Genomic DNA, 13,124 nt, shown 5'->3' with positions numbered 1-13,124 from the left:
TGTGTGGGAGGCAACCAGTCATTGTGTCTTTCTTACACTGATGTTTCTCTCCCTCTCTCCCTCTCTCTCTCTCTCTCTCTCTCTCTCTCTCTCTCTCTCTCCCTCCCTCCCTCCCTCCCTCCCTCCCTCCCTTCTACTCCATCTGAATATAAATAGCAAAGTGTCCTCAGGTGAGGATTAAAAAAGTAAATAAACTACCCCCCCCCCTTTTTTTTTTGCTTGTAGCTCATCAGCTAAAATGACTGATCCTTAAAGGACCATTACTCTTTCCCAAATTGCACTTAAAAAAACAAACCCTGAAATTATCAATTAGTTAAAAAAAAAATCATGATCATTGTCAGGAATAGTATTTATGGATTCAATTTTGTTTTGGTAGCTGAAAAATTGATAATTTTTATGCTTGGTCCTGTGATATCAAAGAATAAACATCTTCATTATGAAGTGTTTAGGTTAAGGAAATATGGATTCACTGCAATGTGTTACTGAAAACTATCTGTTTCTATATAATTTGAGTCTGTTTAGACCAGTGTCTGTATTTGACTTAACAAATTGTGTTTCCGCCTATTTTATTTTCACATTTTAAATGTCAATAGTGTTTAAACTTAAAGTTGTTGTTACTTGGAATAATCAACAAGTTGGCTTGCGTAATGAGTAGGCAAAGTCTAACTAAGACTATGGTCATTGATAAGTACCAGAATAATTGAGTTAAACTGACTGGCTATATATTCCCAAGTAACTAGGCAGCCAGTCTGTCTAAATCACTACATCTCTACCTCCTCTTTCATGAGTAGATTTGAATGACCTCAGTTGTTTTGATTTGGGATAGATAGTATCAAGCAAAATAAAGTCTTGATCATTTATAAAGAATATTAACAGCAGCAGTAGTCCAGGAAACATACAGGAACATACAGGGACAGTTTTGCTAAAGATTTCTTAGGTATGAAGTTAATTAAGATTTTCTGTCATTAGGAATTTTATTGTCTAGTTCTAGATGAAAAAGGCACATGTTTAAAGACAGGTAACTACAGTTTTAACTTAAGACATTTCCTATGCTGAACAATAACAATTTTTTTCAGACTTTCTCTTTTCTTCATCTTTGTATGTTTGCTCCCTTAAATATGATCTAATCTATCCCTCCGAATTAGTAGGAGATTAACCAAGTACTTTACTATACCTAATGTATGTTAATTATGGTAATTTAGTTTGAATTATGATACTGTTTCTCCTCTGCCCTATAGCTCTTTATTATAACATGGGCTTCTCCATTTAACCAGTGATTGCAGGTTACATATAGTCCTTTTTGTTCGAACCTAACTTTGTTCCTTTTCAATCAGAGTGAAGTAACATGTACTTTATCTGTGAAAGTGGTACCACTAGTCTACCACTAATAGGTCATTACATTGAATTGTGTCCATATCCTCCTCAATAGAGCTACTTTTCTATACTCTTACCACTACCATCCTTTGTTTTGTTGTTGTTAATCTTCACCCGAGGATATTTTTTCCATTATTTTTTAGAGAGGGTAGGGGGGGAGAGAGAGAGATACATAGATTGGTTGCCTCCCAGAGAGAGAGAGAGAGAGAGAGAGAGAGAGAGAGAGAAATCTATGAGAGAGACACGTTGATTGGTTGGTTCCCATACACACCTGGCTGTCGGAGATTGAACCTGCAACCCAGGCATGTGCTCTTGACCAGGAATCAAATGCCTGACCCTTCTGTGTGCAGCCAACGCTTTAAATCACTGAGCACACAGGCTAGGGCCTTACCCCTATTTTTGTTGTTGTTGTTGTTCAGATAGAGTGGGAAGGGGAGGGGGGAGAGAGACAGAGAAAGAGAGAGAGAGAGAGGGAGAGAGAGAGAAAGAAAAAGAAACATTGATGTAAAAGGGACACATTGAGTGGTTGCCACCCGCACAACCCAACCAGGGACGGGGACAAACTGCAACCGAGGTACATGCCCTTAGCGGTAACTGAACCCGGATCCCTGGACTGCAGGCCGACACTCTAACCACTGAGCCAAACCGGCCAGGACCTTACTCCTAGACTAAAAAAGAACAGCTGATGCATTCTTTGATCTTTATAGCCTCTAAGATGATTGTCGTTCCTTTATTAAGCAAATTCTTCTGATACGTTTTTCTCATTTATTAAAACCACAATCTTTGCTCTATTTGGGGGGGCGGGTAGGGGGCTGTCATTTACCAATATTCTTTTCTCTAAAACTTCAGACAAATTTTTGCAAAACTTTCCTTTCTCATCTTTGGCACAATCATTATTTTTGCGCACTTGAACACATTTATATGATTCTTGTAAACAATTATGTTTTCCCAGCTTCTTGACTTCCTAACTATATTGTCTTCAATTTTACTTTCTTCTGCATTCATCTAGAATGTAAACTATGAAAGTGAGGCTTGGTCTGTTATTTCACCAGTGTACCCTCAAGGATCTAGAATAGTGCTTACTAAATATTGAAGAATTCATGCACATTTGCCATTTGGGTGTTGTTTTTTTTCCCCAAATCAGCTAAAACTTTGTACTTAAGAAAATCATGAACTCAAAAGTTCCTTTGCTGATTGCAATCCTCATTCCTTCTACTTTTTCATTTGTTTTATTTCTTGCTGGACCTTTATTTCCAATTCATCGGGATTTCTATGGTATCTTAACTCCTTATAATTTAAGTTTGTCAGCCCCTTCTGTTTATGATGTCCTCAACTTTGTGGCCAGCCATTTTAGAAATATTTGCATTTGCATTCTAGTGAACCCTCACCCTATGGTTTATCTTGGCAGTCTACAGTTTTCTGATTTTTGTCAGTCCAAGGCTTCAGAGGTGTTAAGGAAACTTGTATAACCATTTTGATTGGAAATGCTACAAATTGATTCTTTCTGATCTTGGTTTTGTTATTAGGGTTGATTGTTAGTTTTATTTTCTGTCACTAATTGATTCCCTATAACCTTCCATATAGAGGCTTCCAGACCTTTTCTGTTTTCTGTAAATGCCCAAACCCATACCTATCTACTTCTCTTTAAGTAGAGACATTACTTTCTATTTTAGTGAAAAGATAGAGGCCATTTTGCAGGGACTCCATCAACTTTTCTCTTTTGTGTTTTGAATGTATTCCCTATGTTAATACGTACTTTTCTGATTCTTTCTTGCTTGAGGAATATGTATCCATTTTCCATTTTTATAGGAGGGTAGTTTTTGTTAATTCTGTTCTTGGACCCAGCCAATCTCACCTCACAATTTTCTCAGCTATCACTTTCTCATGCTCTATCTAACCAAGCCCTGCCTCACTTTTAGCAGGTGATTTTACTTCCTTGTTTCCAGAAATCAAAAATTAGCATCCTCAACTTTTTCCTATTTCCACTATCCCATTTATAAATAATATGTATCTATATCACTATACTACTAAGGCCACAGTTCCTTTACCTGTGCTTTAAAATTTATCCTATTTTGGGAGGGGGGATAGGGTATAGTAAAAGGTACAGGGGGTCAAATATGTGGTAAGGGAAGATGATTTAACTTTGAGTGGTGGGCACACAATACAATGTGAAGATTGTGTATCATAGAGATGTATACTTGAAACTGTATAGTTCTTATTAACCAATGTCACCCCAGAAACTTTAATTTAAAAATCATCCCTAAAAAAAAGAAAAAGGAAAAAACAAGTTCATCCTCTTTAAACCAGTGTTACCCAATAGATCTTTCTGTAATGGTGGAATTGTTCTGTATTTATGTGTCCAATACCTTAGCCACTAGCCACATGACTACCGAGCACTTGAAATGTAGCTAGTGTGATTGAGGAATTAATTTAACTTAATTTTATTTTCAGTTTATTTGGTCACATGTCGTAGTGCCTACGGTATTGAACAGTGCAGTTCTAAACCTTACTACGTAATATGTTCCTGTTATTTCTTGTTTCTTGAATATCTGACTGTGTGTCTTCTCTTCCATATTTTAAATAGGTTTAGTCTTTCTCATCTTAAATACCTCAAACACATTAAAACTCTTTGCCATTTTTTTTTCCCTATCTTCTGTTTGGTCTCTGCTCCTTTATGACAGTTTATTGGTTCCTATGACTTTAGTTCTTATTCTGTCACAGCAAAGGGTACTCTCTTAGTGAAGTCTCCAACTATTTCTCAGTCGTAGAATCCATTGGATACTTTATCTTTCCAACATTGTTGGTTGCTCTCTGCTTCTTTAAATTCTTGTGTTATCACTTCTCTTAGTTCTGTTTTCTTTCACATTGGTCCTTTCTGGTCACTTTTTCTTTTTCTCTGATGTTTAAAATTATTATTTTTTTCTTTATTGATTTTAGAGAGAGAGGAAGGAAAAGGGAGAGAGATAGAAACATCGATGAGAGAGAACATCTATTGGCTGTCTTCTGCATGCCCCCCACTGGGAATTTGGCCCATAACCTGGGTTGTGCCCTTGGTTCATGGGTCAATGCTCAACCACCGAGCCACACCAGCCGGACTTTCTGATGTTTTAAATGTTGATATTCCTCTATCTCAGGCTTCATCTCACTTCTCCACTCCCCTCCCCTTACTGTCTACCATGTTCTACACACTGCACCTTCTCACTGGGTGCTTATCAGTTATCACCTGCATGTTGATGTCTTTTTTTTTTCCCTCTTAGGAATAGATAGTTACTTTGTTTTTTTTTACAATTATTTTTGTTACACGTTTCTCCTTTTTCCCCCATTGACACCCTCCTCCCCATCCCCCCCTACCCTATCCTCAGCTTTGTGGTCTATGTCCATTGGTTATACATATAAGTTCTGTGGTGTCGTCCCCCCCTCCCCGCCCTGCTTTGAGGTTTGTCAGTCTGTACCCTACTTCTATGTCTCTGGGTCTATTTTGTTCATCAGTTTGTTTTGTTAATTATATTACACAAGTAAATGAGATCATGTGATATTTGTCTTTCTCTGCTTGGCTTGTTTCACTTGGGATAATATTCTCCAGGTCCCTTCATGTCGTCTCAAAGGATAAGAGATCTTTATTTCTTACAGCTGCATAGTATTCCATTGTGTATTGTTGATGTTATTTATTTATTTATATTTTTTTATCCTCACCCGAGGACATTTTTGCATTTATCTTTAGATAGAGCGGGAGGGAGAGAGGGAGGAAGAGAGAGAGAGTGAGAAACATCCATGTGAGAGAGACACATCGAGTGGTTGCCACCCACACAACACCACCAGTGCCGGGGACAAACTGCAACTGAGGTACGTGCCCTTAGTGGGAACCAAACCCGGGACTCTCTGGTCTACAGCCGATGCTCTAACCGCTGAGCCATACTGGCCAGGGCATGTTGATGTCTTTTAAATCTGTCTCTAGCCTATTCTCTATCCTAAGTTCCAAACTCCAATGTCTAAATCATCATTGATATTTCTTGTAGAATATTCCAAAGGTACCACAGTCCAACACTATAGATGTTCATTAATTTAAATTTAATTTTCTAACTAAAATATACAAACAGAAAAGTACACAGATTGTAAGCCTGTACCTTAATTATTACATATATGAAACAACATCCAGGTCAAGAAAAAGAACATTACTAGCACTTCATAAGTCTTTTTGTAATACTCTACCTCTTGCTTTCTCCATAAAGGTAACCACTGTCCTGACTTAAAACAATATAGAACTGTTTTTTGAACTTTAAGATGATACAGTATGTGTATTCTTTTTGTCTGTTCTTCCATTCACTATTGTTTGTGATATACATACATGTTATTGACTAATTTATTTTTATTACTGTTATATTCTACTGTATGGATATAGCACAGTTTATTTATGTGTGCAGCCATTGCTAGTTACTTGGTAAGTTTTCAGTAAATTTTGTTATGAATAATGCTGCTCTGATAATTTTTATGTATGTTCTGTTGTTTATGTGTATATGCACTTCATTTGGGTTGATAGCTAGGAGGAAGTGCTGGATCATATGGTATGCCTATGTTTAATTCTAGTAGATAATGTCAAATGGTTTTCAGAGTGGTGTTTTTCAATTTATATTCTAGTTAACATTGTAAGAGAGTTTCTATTGTTCCACTTTCTTATCAATACTTAACTATTGCCAATCTTCACAAGTTTAGCCATTCTTGAAGATCTCCTTCCTCAATGGCTAGTAAGGCAGAGCATCTTGTCTTGTGTTTATTGGCCATTTATATATTATTCATCTATTCTGTTGTGAATTACCAATTTAAGTGTTTTGCCTACTTTTCTATTGTAGTCTGTCTTTTCCTTGCTGATTGTAAGAGTTCTTTAAATGTTCTGGATGCCAAACATTTGTTAAATATATTGTTAATATTTTTCATTCTGTGGCTTGCCTTTTCACGTTTTTAATGATGTCTTGCTAAGTCTTCCATCTTCCTTACTGTGCATCTCACCCTAAATCAATTAGCCATCAGATCCTGCCAGTTCTTTTTAAATATTGCTTATCTCTCTTCTCCATTCCTTTTGTCAATGCTTTATTTTATTTTATTTTATTTTATTTTTTTATCCTCACCCAAGGACATTTTTCCTTTTTTTGTTCAGATTGGGTGGGGGGAGAGACATCGACGTGAAAAGAACACATCGAGTGGTTGCCACCCACACAACCCAACCAGGACCGGGGACAAACTGCAACCAAGGTACATGCCCTTAGCGGGAACCAAACCTGGGTCTCTCCACACTGCAGACCGACGTTCTAACCGCTGAGACAGACTGGCTAGGGCCAATGCTTTAATGTAAGCCCTCATTATTCATGGCCTGGATTATAGGTCATATTTCTTTTAATCCATTTTCAACTGCTTTATAGAGTGGCTTTTATAAAATTTAAATCTTGGTCATATTCCTTTGCTTAAAATCTTTTCATGCTACTTAGAGATTGTAGCATAAAGGTCAAACCTCATGAGTTTGCTTCTGCCTTCTTTCTAGGCCTTCTTTAGAGTTTATTTCAAATTTCTACTCCTGGATGAAGTCTTTCCCGACTTTATTTTCTGATTCTTTTTCATATTGTATTTATTTATTTTTAAATCCTCACTAGAGGATATTTTTCCATGTATCTTCAGATAGAGTGGGAGGGTGAGACAGAGAGAGAGAGAGAGAGAAAGAGAGAAATATCAATGTGAGAGAGACACATTGATTGATTGCCTCCCACATGACCCCAACCAGGGCCAGGGACGGAACTGCAACCAAGGTACATGCCCTTGACTGAAATTGAACCCTTAATTCCTTGGTCCACAGGCTGATGCTTTACCCGCTGAGCCAAACCGGCAGGGCTCATGTTCTTTTTAAAAGAAAGAAATGTGGTAATTTTTACCATAGCCATAATTATTATTTTTAAATATGTTTTTATTGATTTTTTTAGAGAGAGAGAGAAACATCGACATGAGAGAGAAACATTGATTGGCTGCCTCCTGTGCTTCCACTATTAGGGATTGAGCCTGCAACCTGGGCATGTGCCCTGACCAGGAATCGAACCTGGACTTCTCTCGGTCCATGGGACAAATGCTCAATTTACTGAGCCACACCGTCCAGGCCATAGCCAAAATTACTGAGACAACTTCCAACTCTTTATCTCTAATCTCTTGGCTGAGTAGTACTATTAGTTTGCATGTGTTGGACATTCCTATATTGATGTATCATTCATTTATCTCATGGATCTATTTCTTTTTCAGGTTTTTCCCTCTGACGGTCACTTATATATTGGTGTTCTGACCTTAACTCTATTCTTTCCATTTGTTCTCCATAGGAGATCTCATCAACTCTGATGACTTCTAGATTTTTATTTCCAAACCAATCTTTCACTTAGACTCCAGATCCCTATATTGTAATGTCCATGGGTATTGCTACATGGATGTTTAATAGGCCTTTTAAGCTCAATAAGTCCCAAAACAAGCTTTTACCCCCAGACCCAATCCTGTATTTTTTTAAACACTACTATCAGGTGGGGCCTGCCTAATACCTCCAGAACAACTTAGGTCTGTAAAGCCTTTCCCTGACACCCCTTTTCTACTCAATCACTTCTTTGTTTACCATGAAATACTTCTGTCAAACATTTTATCTCCCCCCTCCCCCCAGTCAACTAAAAACATTTTGAAGGCTTTATATTGCTGTCTTGCACAATGCCTAGCATAAATTGTGCCTGAGGGTGCCTCCAAACTAAACATACCTGAAATCAAACTCATCTCTTTGCTTTCCTCCTAATTGTCTTCATTTTTTGTTGTTGTTGTTGTTGTTAATCCTCACTCGAGGATATTTTTCCATTGATTTTGTTGTTGTTGTTGTTAGGTAGTGTCAAAGGGAAGAAGGGAGAGAAAGGCAGAGAAACATTGATGTGAGAGAGACACATCGATTGGTTACCTCCCTTGTCTACCAGGGCTGGGGATTGAACTCTTTCGGTCTGCAGGCTGACACTCTAACCCTCTAACTGCTGAGCCAAACCGGCCAGGGCCTAATTAATTATCTTCTTTAAGATGACTTACCTTTCACAGTTGATGGTATTACCATCTTTTTAGTTAAGTTAGTGATGTTTAACTCATTTATTTTTCTGTCACTTCCACAAGTAGTTAATTTCTAAGTAAATAGCTATTTTTTCTATTTCATTTTGTCTTGTCTTCACCAGACTATTATAATCACTATGTAAATGTTCTACCTATCTTTAGCTCTTCCTCCATATGTCTTTGATATTGCTACTGGAATTATTTTTTTTGATTTGTACCTCAGCCTTCATGACTAGAACCAGAATGATATTTTTCTCAAATACAGGTGAACAATAATCTCTTGGTTCAATACCTTTTTTTTTTCTTATTTACTCTTTATTGGTTTTTAGAGAGAGAGAGGGAGTGAGAGAGAGAAAAACCCATGAGAGAGAATATTGATTGGCCACTTCCTGCATGCCCCCCACTGGGGATTGGGCCCACAACCTGGGCATGTGCCCTGACTGGGAATCGAACTGGCAACCTCTTGATGCAGGGGTCGATGCTCAACCACTGAGCCACACCTGCCAGGTGGTTCAGTAACCTTTTAATGTTCTTTTCCTGCAGGATATAGTCCAGCTTCTTTATGTAACATTCATTGGCAGTCTTCACAAACTGATCTAGTTCCCCACCCCAAAACCCCCAAGCTTATCATAGAAACCATATCTTTCAAGCGCTGACCTTAGCAGACTGCACACCTGAGTTCATCTTGTTTATGCTACCTGTATTGCCTTTCTCTCCATCCTTGGGATGGGGAGATAGTGCTGTAGACAGAGGAATGTGGAAACTTAGGTTTAAACCTGCTTTTAACAATTGTTATGTAATGTCCTTGGACAAGCTTCTTAAGATCCGGTAACATAGTATTTGTACTTGATACATGTTGTCTTCCTCTTTCAACCCTTCTCCAAACCACGTTTAGAATTTATCTTTCTCATTTGTACAGAGCACTAGTTTCTCTCTTATAGCACTTGATGTCTTCTGCCTTATGTAATGCTTATTTGTATATATCTTATCACTCTTCTCCTATATCACATGTCTTTTAAAGAATTAATATTGTGATTTTTTGCACTTAATTTAGTCTAATTTTTCAACATTAGGTAAAGGGTTTGCTTTGTTTAATCCATAACCATGTCATTTAGTTTCTAAATGACCAGCCTGGTTGGGATATGATTTTTTGGATCAAGGTTGTCACTACAAGGACCAGTTAGTAAAAACTCACCTACTTAATTGGAAATTTAAGAGAGTGATGTTTTTGTCCTAAAGTTACATGTAACTCTTGTAAGAATTTAGAAGTATAATTTTAATGTCTTTAATACTAAGCAAAAGTACTATTGCCTGAATGATTGTGCTTTTCTTTACAGCCAGTTGCTGAACCAATCCCCATCTGTAGTTTCTGTCTTGGTACAAAAGAGCAAAACCGAGAAAAGAAGCCAGAAGAACTCATCTCCTGTGCTGACTGTGGCAACAGTGGTATGTAGATCCACTTGATTTTTTTTTTTTTTTTAATAATAGTTTATTGATTTTTAGAGAGGGAGAGAGAAACATCAATTAGCTGCCTCCTGCACACTCACTACCAGGGATTGAGCCTGAAACCCAGGCATGTGCCCTGATGAGGAATCGAACCAGCAACCTTTCTGTGCATGGGACGATGCTCAACCACTGAACCACAAGGGCCAGGACCCCTTTATATTTTTTCTGACACATGCTATCAGGCAAGAGGGGAGTATATTTTGCTGAGTTGGTATTCTTGATCCTTACAAAAGTAATATTTTAATTTGATTCTGGTTTTAAGTAACTTAGATGAGCTTCTAAACAAGGGAAGGATTTAAATGTATGATTGAAATATTTCCTTTAATTAATTTAAATCAGGTCTTAGTTTTGTTGTTGTTTTGTTTTGCAAAAAGTTTTCCATAGACTTATTTTTTCCTGTTTATATTTCACTATCAAGAATCTGTTCAAATTATAGTAATCAATAGGAAGTTATTGCTTTAAAAAAAAAATCACTGCTAATCATTCTTGACTTATGCCTCAGGCTTCACGAATAGAACCAGGATGGTAATAGATTTATTTTTCCTGATAGAAAGTTACATATGTCAAATTGGGAAATAAAGTGTTGATACTGCATTTTAGTGAGCTGTGTGAAATTTTAGGCTTTAAAAAGGGATTTTGCGAAGAGTCTCTTAGTTTTTCAATTCCAGAGATATTTTTGATCTACATTTTAAGAACTTACAAGGCTAGCCCTACCTGGATAGCTCAGTTGGTTAGAGCATCATCCTGATATGTCACGGTTGCAGTTTCCATTCCTGGTCAGGGCACATACAAGAATCAACCAATGAATGCATAAATAAATGGAATAACAAATCAATGTCTGTCTGTCTTTCTCTTGCTAAAAATAACAATTAAGGAGGAAGAAGGAACTTACAAGGCTTAGCAGAAAGTCCTGAGCCAGTCAGTTTTATCTTTTATCATTGGCTTAATTTTCAGTGTTTTATGTTTGTTTCAGAAATCAGAAAACACACTAGACACTTCAAGAAGAAAAGAATTTAATGGTACAATAAGAGGCAAGCTCTAGGCTGGGCTTTAAGGACTGATTCCTGGGACATTGCAGAACTGACCTACCAAGGGAATTACTATATCTGCCTCCATCTGAAAGAGGTCTAAGTGGGAGGCTACTGCGGAACTATTAAGTTCTGTAGTTGGATACTGACGTGCTGAATTTGGCCATCATCACAACTGCCTCTATGTAGCCATAAAGGCCAGTTGGTAGAATATGGCTCGTATCTAAAGCCTAGCTGCAAAGGAGTCTAGGAAGTTTGGTTTTTAGCTTTTCAGTTTTTATGGCTAGAAGGCATTAGAAGAAATTGGGAAGAAATCTTGCATAGTAGGGTGACCATATCCAGCATAGTGTAGTCTGGATGGATTTCACAGTTAAATATAAACCATAAAACGTAAGGTTAAAATATAATGACATGTTACACAGTGCAGTGATTGCCCAACTATTTTAATAATGGAACCCTTCAGACATCTTATGGGAACTAAATATTGAAACATGAAAATGTACTGTAAGTGAGGTGGGAATGAAGTAGAACCCCGGGGGAAGGTTGTGTTATAGACTTGCCTTCTAAGAAGCATTATATTTGAGGTGATCTCTAACTTTCTGAAAGTTAGGGAAGAATTTAATTAAAAAACTCACCGAAGAGGGAACTTTTAAAGAACTAGTAGAATAAATAACATCTATTGCTGTAGAAAAAATTACTTTAAAACATAGAAGCTAAAAGCAGTAATAAACATTTTTTTAAATTTTCCTGTTGTTTTTGTGGGTCAGGAATTTGGGAGTGGCTTACCTGGGTGGTTTTGACCTGGGATCTTTCATGAGGTGGCAATCAGGATTTCACCTGGTGCTTCAGTCATCTGAAGGCTTCCATGATAAATCATTTAACTGGCTGTCAAGTTAATGTTGCCAGTTAACAGGAGGTCTTAGTTCTTTGTTGTGTGGACCTCTTTATAGAACTGCATGTATGTCTACAACATGGCAACTGGATTCCCCCTAGCAGGTATCTAATAGAGAGAGCAAGGTGGAATCTGCAATATCTTTTATAACCTAGCCCTAGAACTCACACTCTGTCATTTCAGCAGTATCTTATTGGTTACACAGACCAGCCATATTCATTGTGAGAGTGAACTAGAAAAGGATGTGAATTGACGTTCTTGCCAGGAGGCAAGAATGATTGGAGGGCAGCTTGGAGCCTGGCTGCTATCACACTAACCAAGGAAGAAAAGTATGGACATAGTCAAATATATGGAATTTGATATTTTCCAAATCGAGAACTGAACTACCCAAAATTTTTTTAAAAAGCAAGAATTGTTTGGGGAAAATAATTGCATTAAATATGACAAAGGCTCAAAAGCTATATAAAATATAAAGAGTATGTTTACATTTCTAAGCATAAAATACAAGGGACAGAGTCTATGAACAGGCAGTTTATATGAAATTTAATAGTTGAGCATATAAAAAAATGTTTCACCCATAATAATAGGAATGTGCACCAAAGCACCAGAGAAATGATTCATAGCTGTTATAATAATAAAATCTGAAAGACAGAGCTGATGAAATTATGGTAAAACACTCGTACTTTGCGGGTGGCACTGGATAGATCATAGGGTTTGAAACATGTTTTGGCAGTGCATTTTTATCTCTCAATCTGTTAAAAATGTTTATTTCATTTCACTCACCAACCTCACTTTCAGGAATTTAGTGTAAGGTATTCATTAAAAAAAAGGAAAGAATCTATAGACATGAAATAATTTATTTTAGTGTTTTAACTATTATGGGTAATAGTCTAAGTATTTAACAATAAGGACATGGTTGGGTAGGTTATAATGTGTCAACTTAGTGGAACATAATCAGTTTTAGGAATATAAATATAAAATTTACTTGAATAAAATAATGAAGAAAAACAAAGCTGTATATACCCTATAATTAAAACATGAAAGTGCCTTTAGCCAGTTTAAAAGGAAAAGTAGAACATGAAAATGGCTATTTTAGGATGTTGAGATTATGAATGAAATTTTTACACCTCTTCTTCCATTTTCCTTTCATGTTAGTGATATTTTGATGATAAACTTCTTACCACTTCATAGAAGAGACTATTATTTAGGAATAGAAAAGGGGG

General features: G+C 36.9%; 1 protein-coding gene across 6 annotated transcripts in view; it reads left to right on the top strand.

Annotated features, from left to right (window-relative positions):
- Window positions 1-13,124, top strand: part of KAT6A (lysine acetyltransferase 6A) — a 117,400-nt gene that overhangs the window by 54,878 nt on the left and 49,398 nt on the right. For 4 of the 6 annotated variants that reach the window (XM_036250222.1, XM_036250223.1, XM_036250220.1 and 1 more), the window contains exon 3: window positions 9,813-9,921. In XM_036250222.1, the coding sequence (XP_036106115.1) occupies window positions 9,813-9,921 (109 nt within the window). Of the gene's footprint in view, window positions 1-5,777; window positions 5,813-6,581; window positions 6,622-9,812; window positions 9,922-13,124 lie in introns of those variants that run through there. The other 2 variants (XM_036250224.1, XM_036250225.1) reach the window with 2 other exon arrangements.

Source organism: Molossus molossus, unplaced genomic scaffold, assembly GCF_014108415.1.
Source record: "Molossus molossus isolate mMolMol1 unplaced genomic scaffold, mMolMol1.p scaffold_m16_p_9, whole genome shotgun sequence".
NCBI classification, from domain to species: Eukaryota; Metazoa; Chordata; class Mammalia; order Chiroptera; family Molossidae; genus Molossus; species Molossus molossus.
Note: the sequence above shows the minus strand (reverse complement) of the source record. Positions and strands in the feature narration are given on the sequence as shown.